We start from the raw sequence: 16,610 nt of genomic DNA, 5'->3' as shown, positions 1-16,610 counted from the left end.
GACTATACCAATTCTCAAATGGAGGTGGGTGTTGGCGGTGTCTAGGATGCTGAGGAAGGTGACTCTGCTCCCTAATCCCCCCTCCCGCACTACGGCTTAGTGGTTCAGACCAGGGACACGTGTTCCCGGCCCCCGAACTCTCTCCACATGTTCTCGGCCGGTCCAGGACAGGGGGCAGGTCCTGGGCTGTTAGAGGCGGGAACTGAGGCCCGGGAGGCGGGCCCTGGTGTATGGGAGGCGGACCCTGTGCCGTAGGAAGTGGAACTTAGCCTGTAGGAGGAGGGACCTGGGTTGTGAAAGGAGGGACCCAAGCTCTGGAAGGCGGGGTCAGAGCCCTGGGAGGTGGGACCGCGGAGCTCCGCGCGCGCAGGTGGGGGAGGGGCGCGGTTTCCGCGCTTCCTCCCGGAGGTGACTCCAAGCTCGGGCCCCAGGACGGCCTCGATGGACCGGGCGGCCGTGGCGCGGGTGGGTGCCGTGGCGAGTGCTAGCGTGTGCGCCCTAGTGGCCGGGCTGGTGCTGGCGCAGTACTTGCTCACGGCCAAGAAGAGGACGGGCAGGAAGACCAAGATCATCGAGATGGTGAGTGCGTGACCAGAGAGGGCAGGACACTGGCTCAGTACACACAGCGCGGCCCGGCCTCAGTTTACCGATCTGTAGAGTGAGGAGGTCATCCAAGGGCCTCTGAGGACCTTCTACCACCAAGGTCACTGTCTTAAATCACTTGCCCCTCTATACCTCAGTTTACCCATCAGAGGAAAGAAGAGGTCATCTAAAAGGCCTCTTAAGAACCTTCCAACTCTTGGGTCACTCTCCTAAGTCACTTATTCCCCTGTGCCTCAGTTTACCCATCTGAGGAAGGAAGAGGTCATCTAAAAGGCCTCTAAGAACCTTCTTGCGTCACTGTCCTAAGTCACTTATTCCCCTGTGCCTCAGTTTACCTATCTGTAGAAGGAAGAGGTCATTGAAGAGGCCTCTGATGGCCTTCCAACTCTTGGGTCACTATTCCAGGTCACTTATCCCCCTGTGCCTCAGTTTACCCATCGGTAAAAGGAGAAGGTCAGTCTCAATGAGCTTCTGTAGTCCTTCAGGTCTAGGACCATGATCCTTAGTCACTTATCCCCTGTGCCTCAGTTTACCTATCTGTAGAAAGAGGTCAGTCTCAATGAGCTTCTGTAGTCCTTCAGGTCTAGGACCATGATCCTAAGTCACTTATCACCGTGCCTCAGTTTACTCATCTGGCGAGCAGAGTCAGTGGCAGCCCCTGTTTCCCAGGTGGCGGTGCAGTTCTGTTGGATGAGGCAACAGGCCAACCCAGCAGGGGCTCTTCCCGTCCACCTCTGGCCACTGTGGGCCTCTGAAGGAGGAGGAAAGTCAGAAGACCCGGATTCAGGTTCTGCCACTTGGCACCTCCCACTCTCCTTGGGTCCTCCCTGTCTGTGTGCCTCAGTTTCCTGGTCTGTCACATGAGGGGACTGAAGAAGAGGCTGCCCCATCCCTGACTCACAGATCCCAGGGGAGATGGGGCCGCCCTTCAAGGCCACCTCGAGGCCTTCTTGGCTCCATCCTTTGGAGGCCACGTACATTGTGCCTTGGCCTGTGTGAGCGGAACCACATTTCTTCCCTTCTTCCTTCTAGCTCCAAGTAGGGGCCACCAAACCCTCCAAAAGCCTTTTTCCGAGGCAGGGCTGTGAGAGGCTCCTTGTTCAGTGCCCCCAGTGGATGGCTCAGACCCCTCTGGGCTCGGCATTCAGTGCCCAGGGATGGATCTTCTGGGGAGTCTCTCCTTGTGAGGCCCTCGACCAAGCTTCCTCTCCCAGGAGCAAACCCAGCAGCTTCTCGGAGGATGGAGAGCCAGACCTGGGGTCCTTAGGCATGTCCTGCCTGGGTGGCCCTGGATGCACCGCCTAGCCCGGGAGCTCAACCCTGGGGGAGGCAGGGCCAGGCCCCCCTCGGTCCTAGCCGTGGGGCTGGCTGAGCACCCAAGACTCGGTCTTCTCAGCTCTAAAATGGAGCTGGTGGCCCCGTGTGTCACTGCACAGACCCCAGGGGCTCATGTCCGGGAAGCCCGCCACAGCTGCTCTGTAATGTGGCCTTGGCTCACGAGCTTCCAGGGGAACCCACCCAGGTCCAATAGGGCGGACGGCATGGGGGTGCAGGGGACAGAGAGCCAGGCCTGAAGTCAGAAAGACCTGGGTTCAAATGCAGCCCAGGTGCTGCCCGGCTGGGTGACCCTGGGCACATCACTTCACCCTGTTTGCCTCAGTTTCCTCCTTTCCCAAATGAGCTGGAGCAGGAAATGGCCCTCAGCCCGAGATCTCTGCGGAGAAAACGGGGTCAGGAGGAGCCAGAAACGACCAAAAATGACTGAGTCGCAGTCGGCCCAGCTCTGTGGAGGTTTGAATCCTGCCTCTTCCTCCCGTGCGACCTCTCTGGGCCTCAAAGAGCGTCAGGACCCTCGAGGGTCTTTTGCCATTCCAAAGCCGTGAGCCCGCCCTGCCAGCCCCACAGCCTCCGTGTGCTCATCTGAACAGCGGGGTTGTCTCAGGGCGGACAGGCAGCTTCCTTACCCGGCTGGCAGCGACCGCTGGCAGAGGGCCTCAGCCTAGGGTTCCCTCTTACTGAAGGGGCTGGCTGGCCCTGTAAGCTCCGAGGTGGGCCTGGCCTTTTTGCCTTTTGCAGAATTAACGGATTCACTTCTCCCCAGGAGGGAGGTGCATTTTCACATGAGAAAACTGAGGCACAAGCGACTTGCCCAAGGACACACGGCTGGTAGTATATGGGTCAAGATTCTAACTCGAGGCTTCCTGACTCCAAGCCCCATCTCCATCCTGCCCAGAGTAGTGGGACTCGGGACTCGGTTTACCTCTAGCGCCACCTGTGTCAGCAGAGGGCATTGAGCCCAGTGGTCTAGTACGTGTCCCAAAGGCAAGGCTCCATCTCCAGTTACTCCTCCTAGATTACTTGAAACTGACACAAGCCCCACCTTCCGTGGCCTGCCACAGGACCCCCAGCTCCTCCTCCTTCCTGCCCGAAACCTTCTGGCTCTTGTGAAATCTGAGCTCTTCCATGTGTGTTTCAAAAGGAAATTAACACCTCCCTAGCAGAAAATGAGGCATGCTGGGAAAACAAGGCCCTGTACACAGAAGCCACACAAGAACCTCCCTGCCAGGTGTAGCTAGGAAGCTCAGCAGATAGAGCTTCAGGCCTGGAGATGGGAGGTCCTGGGTTCAGATCTGGCCTCAGACACTCCCCAGCCGTAGGATCCTAAATGAGTCACCTAACCTCCCACTACCCAGCCCTTACCCTTATTCTGCCTTGGAACCGATCCATGGCATTGACTCTAAGAGAGTAGGTAAGGGTTCAAAAAAATAAAATGAGTCAGATAAATGCAAAGGAGATGTTAAAGGGGCTCCAAGGAGGAGCCACCAGCTACTAGGAGGAGGCAGGGTTGGGGGGCATCAGAAAGGCTTCCAGGAAGAGGTGGCACGGGATTCTGAGCATCCCAGTCAGTGCTGTTCCCAGAAGCCGAGGAGCTGGATCATGGCAGCTGTGGAGGGCAGAAGATTGTCTAATTATGGAAGGAGATTACAACAAGGTCCTTAGGCAGATAATGAAGCCTGTGGAGTGGCCACATTATTCAAGCATGCTTGCTGGAAAGGTGGGCAGAAGGCCCGTGTGGCATGTTGGGAGCAAAATTAAGGTAAACGGAGCCCAAGTTCTGAGCACAAGTAATCTATTCGACTTGGCAGTGACCCATAGTTTGGGTCTTGAGGGAGGGCTGACCAGGTCTTTGATTATTTCTTTTTGAACCCTCACTTCCATCTCAGAGTCAATACTGTGTATTGGTTCCAAGGCAGAAAAGCCCTGAGGGCTTGGGCAATGGGAGTGAAGTGACTGGCCCAGGGTCACTCAGCTAGGAAGTGGCTGAGGCCAGATGGAACCCAGGGCCTCTCCCCTCTAGGCCTGGCTCTATCCATCTAACCTGGTCATTTATAACTGCGCATAACGACAGAGCAAAATCTCTGTAAATGTGTCTGACGTGTCGTCTTCTGACCGGCCTGACTTGCGTCCTGACCTTTTAGTGGGGCGTCGAGTTACTCCCTTGCTGAGACAGGGTGCAGCCTGGGCTGCTTTTGACTGAATTGGAAGGGGGGGGGGGGGTCACCAAGGCACAGATTCAGCGCAAGAGGATTCCTAGACAGAAGCTTGGCCTTCAGGGCCGTGAGAGAGAATCTAGCCCAGGCCAGCTTAGCTAAGTCTTAAAAAGAGAATGAAAATCAGTTTTCAGTTTTACAGTTCTGTCTTTGTGGAGTATCGTACTAGGGAGCCAGTCGAGGTTACTGAGGGGGGTAGGTGACCCAGTCAGAGCTGCAGCGGAATACAGTGGCAGCTGAGTTGAGGTGGATGATACTTCTTGGCTGCCCTATCACACCTTTGACATGGCACTTGTGGTCCACCAGAACGCCCAGATCTTTTTAATAGGGCCGAGTGTTCATCCACATTTCCCCCAGCTTCTAGCTGCGAAGTCAATGTTTTTTAATCCCAGTGTAGAATTTTATACAGACCAAATGTCGTCTATTTGACTCATTGTTCAAGCCTCTCCCAGGCTCTTGGGGTCTGTCCTCCGACTCTCCTGGCTTCGTGTCATAAGAGCCACAACTTTAGGGTTGCAGAATGCCCCATTGGGTCCTCCAGGCACCCCTGGGATTGGCCTAGAAGCTAGGCCTTTGACCGAATCCCTGATGAAAATGTGGCCAGCACGGGGCCTGGGCCCGCCACTGGAGCCTTCTTCCAAGCCAGCGGGCCTGGGGGAGACTCCTCTTTGGCTGTGCCAAATGCACCCCACAGTAGCAGCATCCAGAAGAGGGGCTCAGCTGTCTGTAGGCTGTGGCCCCCGAGGCGGCCAGGCTGGGGAAGTCCTAGATCCCCTCCCAGAATCATGGTAAATGCATACATGAGATCACAGGGAAGCCGCGCCTGCTCCAGACCTTATCAAAATGCATCTTTTTTAAACCAAGTTCTCCGACTCCAGTTTAAGGCCTGAATTCCAGGCCACACGGGTCTGGGCTTCCATGAAAGATTCTGTTCCTCGTTCTGAAATCCCAGCGTGCTGTCACTGCAGCAGCTCCCCGTCACAGAGAGGCACGGAGAGGCTGACGGGCCTCCTCGAGGAGTCCGCTGTCCTCCAAGCGGGAGGGCTCTCCAAGTCCCCCTCAGGGCGCAGGGAGTCATCTCCCCGGGAGGACGCCTCGCCACCTGCCTTGCCGCCACACCCTGAGGACCACTGAGCCTTGTCGCGGACTCGCAGCTGGACCGTCTTCTGGGTCGCTGCCTGCTGCCTTTACAACAAGCGCTCCTTAAAAGCTGGGACTGTCTGACTTCCCTCTGGTGTCCCGAGTGCTTGGCACGTACTAAATGCTCAACAGCGGCTTCCTTCATCCATCTGTCCATCCACGCATCCACCCATCCTCCCATCCTTCCATCTGTCCATCCACGCATCCACCCATCCTCCCATCCACCCATCCTTCCATCCGTCCATCTGTCCATCCACCCATCCTCCCATCCTCCCATCCACCCATCCTTCCATCCTTCCATCTGTCCATCCACGCATCCACCCATCCTCCCATCCTTCCATCTGTCCATCCACGCATCCACCCATCCTCCCATCCACCCATCCTTCCATCCGTCCATCTGTCCATCCACCCATCCTCCCATCCTCCCATCCACCCATCCTCCCATCCTTCCATCTGTCCATCCACGCATCCTCCCATCCTCCCACCCTCCCATCCTCCCATCCTTCCATCTGTCCATCCACGCATCCACCCATCCTCCCATCCTTCCATCCTTCCATCTGTCCATCCACTCGTCCACCCATCCATGCATTCACTCATTCATCACATGCTCTAGGATTTTTCCGGTGACCAATGCTAAATTCGCGGACCTGTAACTTGCAGATGCCATCCTGTCCCCCCTTTAATTTTTTTTAAAATAAATTTTAAAAAATTAGGCCAACAGTGGTCCTTCTCTAGGTCTGTGGTTCCTTTCTCTGCCCTTCTCCAGGACATTTCAGACATCAAAAACAAGCGCACAGCAATCAGATTGCTAAGTCTAACATTTCCATGGGCCTTCTGGGAACCCCACTGCCTTCTAAGCCTCCCTTTTCAATTTAAAGCCCTCATAGTTAGGGGCCCCAAATTCCAGGTAAAAATAGGTATGTCCTAGCTGTATTATGTGTCCTTTATCCCTTGTATAGAGCCCTTTATTCTTTTTTTTTAATTAGGCAATGGAGGTTAAGTGACTTGCCCAGGGTCACACTGCTAGGAAGTATCTGAGGTTAGATTTGAACCTAGGACCTCATTTCTCTAGACCAGTAGAGCCCTTTATTCTTATCTATTAAACCCGACCCCGTTCTCAGGTATCATTTTTGCCAACTATCCCATTTTACTTTCTTAATTCCCCATTTTGAGCATGAAATCAGCACCCATTTGCCTAAGCCTGGGCTTCTGCACCTTCCACTCAGGGACACCGTTGGCAGTCTGGTTAAGCCCCCTCTCAGAATAATGCATCCAGTCCAAGGAATTGTAAAAGAAATCAATAATATAGAAATAAACCCATCAGAATGTTTACCTAAACAACAGTCTTGGGTCCCCAGCCTAGAACCCTGCTAGAAGCGGTTTGCGCCCTCCCACTTGAATCGCCAGAAGTAGCTCGTCGGGGTCAGTTTTGACAGTCTGGGGGACAGGACGGCGCTTGTCCAGGCTTCCAGCCCTCCCACACTGGGGAGACTTCGTCCCCAACTCCTCACATCCTCTCTTGTCCCCGTTTCCTACTCCCACGTGCCTGGGCAAGAGTAAGGGGTTTCCTCCAGCCCTTTCACGTCTTTCTTTGGGGCCAAGATGGTCTTGCCCTTGCCCACACGGAAATGGTTCTGGGGCCCTGGCAGAGACCCAAATGTGACCCACTCCTGGGCCTCCCCACGTGGCTGAAACGTGTCACTAGACCCCACTGGACACCAGCTCCCATGCAGGCAGAGGCGTCCAAACCGAGATTCCCCCTCCTCTCATTGCTGATCTGAGACGGCTCGAGCCCCCATTAGAGGGAGCCTAATTCAGTGAGCAGACCAGCAGCCCACACTGAATGACTTTCAAAGAGATTTGCTCCCCAGGCTTCACCTTGATGGCTCCCCAAAACCTTTCCTCTGGTCTCCTGCCTTCCCCGAGTTATTGAACAAACAGCAGACAGCTGCCTGCCTGACACAGGTACCGGGTGCTTATCAGGGTTTGACGACCTGTTGGCTCGATTCGCTCGGTTTTCACGTCAGTTTGCCCCCAAAACAGAACCATTGTCGGAGTCACCCGCCTGAGACGGGGCTCCAGGTTCTAAATGGGCTTTCCTCACAGCTGCTTAAAGTAAGTTGTTCCGTTGTGCCCGAATCCTCGTGACCCCATTTAGGGTTTTTTTGGCAAAGACACTGTACTGGTTGGCCTTTCCCTCTCCTGAGCCTCAGGGTCCCATGGCTAGAAAGGGTCTGAGGCTTTGAACTCGGATCTCCCTGACTCCAGTCCCAGGGCTCTAGCCACTGTGCTACCCCACTGCCCCCCCCCCCGAAGCAACTGGTATAAATATCTCCATTTCATCAGGGGGGAAATACTGGGGCTAAGCCTGTTCTTATGGGGGGGGTATGCTTGTTATTATTTTTAATAAATGTTAATAAGCAATAGCAACTGTATGCATTCAGCAAGTGACTGTCACCTTCAGGAGGAGATTTCTAGGGGCAGGAATTCTCATGGTTGCTGCTAGGGCTCTGGGGAAGGGATGGCATTTGCCTAGTGCTGGGATGTCAGACCCACGTAGGCACTGGGTCATCTGGAAGGATTCCTGGAAGCCCCAGAGCAACTTAGAAAACCAGAGTTCGATATAATCTGCTCTATCATATTTTGGTATATTTTGTTTGAGATTTCTCAGTTGTGTTTTTTTTTTTAACACTCACCTTTTGTCTTAGAATCCAAACTGTAAATTGATTCCAAGGCAGAAGAGCAATAAGGGCCAGGCAATGGAGGTTAAGTGACTTATCCAGGGCCACCCAGCTAGGAAGTATCTGAGGTTAAATTTGAACCCAGGACCGCCTGTCTCTGGGCTGCCCCCTCCAAATGCATTTTAATCTGATTGGGCAATAGGCGTTTGACACGCTGACCTAGAGGCCCTCAAGCCCTTCCCCTGTTCTCCAGACAGGAAGTGATGACCCAGGAGAGGCTCCATGATTTGGCCCAAGCTGCATAATTAGTGACAGCTGAGTCCAGAACCCAAAGCTTTGATCTTGGGATTGCCTCCTCCTTCTCGAGTTCTCACCATCGGTTCTAGGGAACAAGGATCAGCACCAGACCACCACCTCTGCGTCCAGGAAGACTGAGTAGTGGCCGGCCAAGGCCTGCTTGGGTCAAGTCCTGCCGACCGGCCTGGACCGCTGAAGGTCGTCTCTAATCCCAAAGGACGGGCCTGGGTGCAAAGGGTGCCCCTGAGTAGCGCTGGAGCGCCGAAAGAAAAGCCCCAGCAATCCAGACCTAGAAAGCAGACTAAGGGGGGGAGTTGTTAAAATGTTGTGGTTGTTCAGTTGTCTGACTCTGGCTCCATTTGAGGTTTTCTTGGCAGAGGTACTGGAGTGGTGGGCTGCTTCCTTCTCCAGCTCATTTTACAGATGAGGAAACTGAGGCAAACAGGGCAAAATGACATGTTCGGATTTGAACTCAGATCTTCCTGACCCCAGGCCCAGCCTGGCTGCCCCATTTTTACTTATCCTGATGATCAACTGATGATCAATTTAATGGACATTAAGAAAAAGCTTTAGACCTGATGGGGGGGGGGGATTGGGGGGTGAATGATAAATTCACTTTAATCCTTTGTGTCTTTTATTCTCCCTCAGAGAATTTAGCCATTGCATCTGGCTAAAAGAAACCAATTTCCACCAGGGCTTAATTAATTGACTTGTGCCCACATACAGATTTCTCAGGCCTTATTTAATTATCCCATCATGCATTGGACTTCCACAATTCAGTCTTCCCTGGGAAGCACATTTCTGCATTTTAAATGAGTTTTGCTTGGCAAATTGAATCACAGCCATTAAAAGGCAACGTGCGAAAGACATTTAGGGACCCTGTTGATGGGCACAAATCAAATGCTGGCAGGTGCTTACATGAGAAAGAAGGGCATTTGGTCGTGCCTGGCTCTCCGGGACCCTGGTGGTGGTTTTCCTGGCAAAGACACTGGAGGGGTTTGCCATTCCCTTCTCCAGCTCATTTTACAGAGGGGGAAACTGAGGCACACAGGGCTGAGTGACGTTCCCAGGGTCATCTACCAGATTTAAACTCGGATCTGCCTAAGTCCGGCCCCGGCTCCATCCACCGCGCCGCCTCGCTGCCCCAAACGGCCGGCCATGTGAGAAAGGAACCCCGAAGGCAGCAGCCACTTGGGATGGCCCTTCTCGTCCCTGCCCCCGAGGCCCCTCATTTCCATTGGCGTCCCTTCTCTTCCCCGGTGCCCAGCCGAGCGCCTTGGACCCATCCGGCTGCCCCGATGCTCAGCCTCCCCCTCCGGGGAGGATTCCAGGCAGCCCAGAGAAGGGAGAGGCCCGAGGCGGCCGGCCAGCGGAGGGGAGGAGGGTGGACGGGAGGCTGGCCACGTCGCTGGCACCTTCTCCTGCCTCAGATGAGGAGGGAGGCCAGGCGGCGGCCCTCCACCATCCCGGGCCCCCATCAGCGGCAGCTTCACGCTCGGCCGCCGCTACGCCCCCTCCTCGGCGGGACATTTCCTAGGAGGGACCCCCAAAGCCGGAGCTCCCCAGGAGGGTCTCGGAGGAGGGAATCGGCCCGAGCAGCCTTCCCGGCGCCCCGGAGTGGAGGGAGGCCTGGGATCCCGGCGTGGCCGGCCGCTCATGGGGCCTCCTCGCTCCCCCGTGACGGCCTGCCGGGGTCAGCCGGAGCGCGCCTGGGGGTGCCAGAAGAGCTCTTTCCGCGCCGCCCGGAGGCTGCCATTTATCTTCCTCCCAATCATTTCCTTCGGGGCTTCCAGAACAGGCGGCTGAGACGGGCGGCCTCTGCTCGCCCGGCGCTGCCCAGCAGGCCGCCCAGCCTCCCCTCCCGGCCAGTCTTTGTTTGGGGGGGGCGGGCGGGGGGGGCGTGATTGAAGCGCCGGATGATCGCTGGAAATCCGATTTGTAGCAGACAAACTGTGGCGCGACACCCAAAGAGGCGCCGCAGCCGCCCTGCGGGTCCTTCCTGAATGTGGGCCGTGAATTGGTGAGCAGCAAAGGTCACGGGGTCGGCCATAGTTTTAAATCGATTAGCTGTGAGGCAGCCGGATGGGCTGTTTGGGTGCATTTATCAGAGGCCCCGCCGGCCCCGCCTCGCCTCCTCGGCTCGGCGGGCGGCCCCCACCCCGGCCCCAGAGGGCCGCACCCCACTTCCCTCACCCCCCCCCCCGTTCTCCTCTGGCCCAGGCTCTAGAGGGCTGCGTTCCCAGCCAGAGAGGCTAGAGGAAAGGCCCTCCCTGCCCCCCCCTTTGAGCCGGCCTCAGTGCACCCATCTGCAGCCTGGAAAGGGGAGCAAGTCGTCCCCCAACTGAGCTTAGAAAAGGAGGGCCCGGGGGGCAGCTGGGCGGCTCCGTGCATGGCCTAGAGACGGGAGGTCCTGGGTTCAAATGTGGCCCCAGACACTTCCCAGCTGCGTGACCCTGGGCAAGTCACTTGACCCCCATGGCCGAGCCCTCATTGCTCTTCTACCTTGGAGCCAAGACACGGTATTGATTCTAAGATGTGAGGTGAGGGGAAGAGACAGACAGACAGACAGACAGACAGACAGACAGACAGAGAGGGAAGGAGAGACAGACAGACAGGCAGAGACAGAGAGGAAAGGAGAGACAGACAGACAGACAGGCAGGCAGGCAGGCAGAGACAAAGAGGAAAGGAGAGACAGACAGACAGACAGAGGGAAGGAGAGACAGACAGACAGAGACAGACAGACAGACAGACAGACAGACAGACAGAGAGGGAAGGAGAGACAGACAGACAGGCAGAGACAGAGAGGAAAGGAGAGACAGACAGACAGGCAGAGACAGACAGACAGAGAGGGAAGGAGAGACAAACAGAGACAGACAGACAGAGAGGGATGGAGGGAGGGAGGGTCTGGCCCTTGAACCCAGCACGCTAGAGGGAAGGGGCTGAGCAGCAGGGGTTTGCTAACAAGATTTCCAGGAAGCCATTCCAATCGCACACGCAGTTATTAAGCCCCTGCTGTATGCCAGGCGCTATGCCAGGGGCCGGGGAGGCAGAGACCAAAGGAAACAGCTTCCCTTTTCCCTTGTACTGAGAGAAGCCCAGGCCACTCTGGGCACAGGGAAGGCTTGCGGGGTGCCCAGGGTGGGGGGCAGCCTGGGGCCCCACAAGGGTTTGAAAGCGTGAAGGACGCTGTTGTGATGCCTCTAAGGGGCGCCTCTGGAGGATGTTGAAGGCAGAAACGTTGGGGTCGAGCCAGAGTTCTGAGGCGGGCCGCGGGGCCCGGGTCTTGGGTTCAGATCCCGGCACTGCGTCCGTGTGTGGCATGTGGGGGGGGGGCGGCAGGGTTCCTTCTCTGTGAGGGGGGTTCCCTGGGGCGGCTGTCCTCGCGCTCGCTCTCCGGCTGCCTGTGGCTTTTTCAGGGTTTCCGCAGCTCCTCCCGCGCCGCCTGCTTGCGGGGCTCCCTCAGAGGCTCTCTGGGGTGCTGTTTCTCCGGACGGAAAAAGGACGCAAAGCCTCCGGGGCTCTCCTCCAGCCTCTCGAGGCTCCCCGTCGCCCCCTGCCCGGCACGCCATCGCCTGTGGCTGCCTCCTCGAAGGCCGGTCGGTGCCGGCCGCCAGCTCGTTTCTTCCCTCCGTGACCTGCCGACTTGGCAGGCCGGCCTCGGGCGGCACAAGGGGCGGCACTCCTGGCCTCGCGTCTTACAGTCAGGCGGGGGGTGACGTGACTCGTCCAGGGTCACCCAGCTGGGAAGTATTGGTGGCCAGACTGGAACCCAGGACCGCCCGCCTGGCCCTGCGGCTGCATGGCCACGAGGCCGTCGCACCGAGGGGCTCCTGCCGGGCATCCTCGCTGGGTCCTCTTAGACGGCCCGGCCCAGAGTCGGTGCCTCACGTCTGCCTCTCCTTGTCCACCCCTGAGGCCAGACCCTCCTTCCCCGGGCCTCCAGCCTCAGTTTCTTCATCTGTAAAATAGGGACGATACGAAGACCTGCCCCCCCCCCCCCGGGTCGCCGGCACGAAACGGGACGGCCGCAGCCGAGTGCTCGGCCAACGTGACTAATGTGCGCCCGGCCTGTGCCCATCCCTGGCGCGCGGCTGCTCCATCTGGGCCCTCCCGGCCGCCCCCTCGCCCGGCCTGTTGAGTGAAGACGTGCCGACTCTCTCGCACTCGGGCACCTTCCTCGAGCCTCCAGGAGGCGCCCGTGCTCCGAAGGGCCTCCAGGACGCTTGGCTCCTTCTCGGCTTCCCCCAGACCCGGCCGACCATCTGGAGGAGGAAGGCCGGGATGGCCTTTGGAGCCGAGCCTGGAGAGCCCTCTGGGAAAGCGGCCCGAATCACGGCACTGAAAACTTCCTCCCGGGACCCCCAACCGCCGGGGCCTGGGAACCCCGCAGAGGCCCTTCTCTCACCCATGCTCGGGAGTCAGGCCTGGGCAGCCTCCCCAGGGGGACCCGCGGGAGGGTCGCTGCTCAGTCGACTGTCACTCGGTGTGGCCTGGCAGGATCCCTTGTGGAAGGTGGAGGGATGGACAGAGACATACTTAGAGAGGCAGACGGGTAAATAGGCATAAATAGAGAGACCGAGAGGAACGGGCTAAACAGGGCAAAGAAACGGCAGACAGGAGAGAGAGATAAACAGGCATACAGGTAAAGACGGGGTGGATTGTTAGCTAAAGAGACAGGGAGGGAGGAAGAGAGAGAGACAGAGACAGGAAGGGAGGGAGGGAGGGAGGGAGGAAGGAAGGAAGGAAGGAAGGAAGGAAGGAAGGAAGGAAGGAAGGAAGGAAGGAAGGAAGGAAGGAAGGAAGGAAGGAAGGAAGGAAGGAAGGAAGGAAGGAAGGAAGGAAAGAAGGAAGGAAGGAAGGAAGAGAGAGAAGGAAGGAAGAGAGAGAAGGAAGAGGAAGGAAGGAAGGAGAGAGAGATGGAAGAAAGGGAGGAAGGAAAGAAGGAAGGGAGGGAGAAGGAAGAGGAAGGAAGGAGAGAGATGGAAGAAAGGAAGAAAGGGAGGGAGGAAGGAAGGAAGGAAGAGAGAGAAGGAAGAGGAAGGAAGGAAGGAGAGAGAGATGGAAGAAAGGAAGAAAGGGAGGGAGGAAGGAAGGAAGGAAGGAGAGATGGAAGGAAGGAAGGAAGGAAGGAAGGAAGGAAGGAAGGAAGGAAGGAAGGAAGGAAGAGGAAGGAAGGAGAGATGGAAGGAAGGAAGGAAGGAAGGAAGGAAGGAAGGAAAGAAGGAAGGAAGGAAGGAAGAGAGAGAAGGAAGGAAGAGAGAGAAGGAAGAGGAAGGAAGGAAGGAGAGAGAGATGGAAGAAAGGGAGGAAGGAAAGAAGGAAGGAAGGGAGAAGGAAGAGGAAGGAAGGAGAGAGATGGAAGAAAGGAAGAAAGGGAGGGAGGAAGGAAGGAAGGAAGGAAGGAGAGAGAGATGGAAGAAAGGGAGGAAGGAAAGAAGGAAGGAAGGGAGAAGGAAGAGGAAGGAAGGAGAGAGATGGAAGAAAGGAAGAAAGGGAGGGAGGAAGGAAGGAAGGAAGGAAGGAAGGAAGGAAGGAAGGAAGGAAGGAAGGAAGGAAGGAAGGAAGGAAGGAAGAAAGAAAGGAAGAGAAGGAAGAGGAAGGAAGGAAGGAAGGAAGGAAGGAAGGAAGGAAGGAAGGAAGGAAGGAAGGAAGGAAGGAAGGAAGGAAGGAAGGAAGAGAGAGAAGGAAAGAAGAGAGAGAAAGAAGGAAGGAAGAGGAAGGAATGAGAGAAGGAAGGAAGGAAGGAAGGAAGGAAGGAAGGAAGGAAGGAAGGAAGGAAGGAAGGAAGGAAGGAAGGAAGGAAGGAAGGAAGGAAGGAAGAGAGAAAGAAGGAAGGAAGAGAGAGAGAAAGAAGAGGAAGGAAGGAGAGAGAGATGGAAGAAAGGAAGAAAGGGAGGGAGGGAGAAAAAGATGGAAGGAAGAAAGGGAGGAAGGAAGGAAGAGAGAAAGAAGGAAGGAAGAGAGAAGGAAGGAAGGAGAGAGAAGGAAGGAAGGAAGGAAGGAAGGAAGGAAGGAAGGAAGGAAGGAAGAGAGAAGGAAGGAAGAGAGAAAGAAAGAAGGAAGAGAGAGAAAGAAGAGGAAGGAAGGAGAGAGAAGGAAGAAAGGGAGGAAGGAAGGAAGGAAGGAAGGAAGGAAGGAAGGAAGGAAGGAAGGAAGGAAGGAAGGAAGGAAGGAAGAGAGAAGGAAGGAAGGAAGAGAGAAGGAAGGAAGGAAGAGAGAAGGAAAGAAGGAAGGAAGAGAGAGAAGGAAGGAAGGAGAGAGATGGAAGAAAGGGAGGAAGGAAGGAAGGAAGGAAGGAAGGAAGGAAGGAAGGAAGGAAGGAAGGAAGGAAGGAAGGAAGGAAGGAAGGAAGGAAGGAAGGAAGGAAGGAAGGAAGGAAGAGAGAGAAAGAAGAGGAAGGAAGGAGAGAGAGATGGAAGAAAGGGAGGGAGGGAGAAAAAGATGGAAGGAAGGAAAGAGGGAAGGAAGCAATCAGACAGTAGAGAAAAGGCCTTCAAAATGCTTCTTTTTGCAAATGATTTTGATATCAATAATCATGATATCTGCTGGTGCCTCAGGTCCTCGCATTCCTTTCTGTCCTCTGTTCTGCTGTACACTGTAGACTAGACCTGAGGGTGGCACCTCCCCTGCTCAGTGATCTGCACTGGTTCCCTATTACCCTTAGGATCTGGTCCTCCGCCATTTGGCATGTAAAGCTCATCCCGGCTATTTTTCTTTTGAGCTCTTCACAGCCTTCTTGTCTTTCTCATCTCCTCCCAGGATTGCCCTCCCAGCACTCTGCAGGGCAGCCAAACTCTCTGCCTGCTGTCCCATCCCCGTCTCTTGGTTTGGGCCCTTTTCCCACATATACACTAGAATATGGTTCCTTTTCCCCTTTCAGAATGCTTCATTTTCTTTTTACGACTTCCTGCTTCTCCTCAGGGGGGGGTTCGCCTCACTCTTGTCTTTCTGTCTCCAGCGTTCAGCGCAGGGCCGGGCACTTGTGAGGCACTTAATAAATGCTTGTTAATTGAGCTCATTTTTTCCTACAAGGCAAGAAGAGGATTCTGTGTGTCTTTGGGGGTCTTTTGTCCCTGCCCGCTGCTGGGGGTGGTTTCGCTCCCTGAAGGTCTTTTTCCCAGATAAACGACACAGAAGTGACACATCATTGTCCCCTGCTCAGTGAGTCTCTTTTGAACGGCCCTCATTTGAAGGGTGCCAGTAATTATGGGAAAGGCCTGCCTGGCCCCCGCCCTCGGGGAGAAGCGCTGCCTGCCGGCCCCCCCGAAAAGGGAGCCGTTTGACAGAAATTAGCTGGACCGGCCTCTTGTGCCACCGCCGGCGACAGGCCGGCCCACAGAGACAAAGTGACTACAAAAGGTCACCTCATTAGGGAAAGACCTGGGAGGTGGGGGGCGGCCGCCATTCACGCCGCTGGGGGGAGAATTCTGCGGACACAAAGGACAGACGCGATGACAGCTCCGGGCTTTTGATTAGATGAAGCTTAAAAGCTCTGACACAGACAAGTGGTCAAAGGACGGGAACAGTGTGCGAGAGAATTACAAACTCTCAATGACCCTTTGAGAGCTGCTGCCAATCAGCGGGCCTGAGAGAAGGGGGAGCGCAGACAATCCGGGGCTCACCTTATGGCCCCTAAATTAGCAAAGAGGACAAAAAGAGACAAGGGTCCGGCGCACCGGGCGGAGCGGGAGCCCCGCCGCGGCCTGGGTCCCAGGCTGACCTTTGACCCAGACCCCTCTCCTGGGCGCGCACCACAAAGGAGGACAAAAGCGAGCGCCGGTCCGAGGTGTCTGCGCGCCAAACGTCAGGAGGCGCGCAGGAGGCATCTCCGTGCTGGGAAAGGCCCGGCAACAATTGGGCGCCCCTTAATTGGGGAAGGACAGAAAAACTATAGTCAGGGAACATAATGGCATGTTCTTGTCCATTCAGAAGCAAAGAAAGTGCGAGGCCGGCCAGGGAGATGGGCGACATCTGCAAAATGGCCACCGTGGAAAGGGGGAAGCGTTGGGTGGCATCCTGGAGAATGCCTTGAATGGGCCCCCCGGCGAACAAGGGGCCGAGGAGCAGGGTGCACCCCGTCAGGCGCCAGGAATCCTGCCCCCCTTATTGTGCCGGCCTTGGGGGTCCCGCTTTGTGGCTAGGCTTTATTCACCCTGCAGAGGAAACGGGGAGTGGGCCGGCCTGGCCTAGGGTGTCCCTGTATCCAGGGATGGTGCCCTGAGGGCCGAGGGGGGAATTCTAGATGAGCCTCGGGGTCCCTGCGGAAAGGCCCCCCCTTGCGCAGGACTGAAGGGGGTCCCTGCAGAAAGGCCCCCCCCTTGTGCAGGACTGAAGGGGG

At 56.2% G+C, this 16,610-nt stretch overlaps 1 protein-coding gene across 2 annotated transcripts in view; it reads left to right on the top strand.

Annotated features, from left to right (window-relative positions):
- Window positions 1-175: 175 nt before the first annotated feature.
- Window positions 176-16,610, top strand: part of NT5C3A (5'-nucleotidase, cytosolic IIIA) — a 53,790-nt gene continuing 37,355 nt past the window's right edge. Inside the window, exon 1 of one of the 2 annotated variants that reach the window (XM_056804269.1) lies at window positions 176-579. In XM_056804269.1, the coding sequence (XP_056660247.1) occupies window positions 442-579 (138 nt within the window). In that variant the 5' untranslated portion in view covers window positions 176-441. The remainder of the gene's footprint in view (window positions 580-16,610) is intronic. The other variant, XM_056804270.1, reaches the window with a different exon arrangement.

The sequence above is a fragment of the Monodelphis domestica genome, chromosome 7, assembly GCF_027887165.1.
Source record: "Monodelphis domestica isolate mMonDom1 chromosome 7, mMonDom1.pri, whole genome shotgun sequence".
Lineage (NCBI taxonomy): Eukaryota > Metazoa > Chordata > Mammalia > Didelphimorphia > Didelphidae > Monodelphis > Monodelphis domestica.
This window is presented reverse-complemented; position numbering and strand designations above follow the sequence as displayed.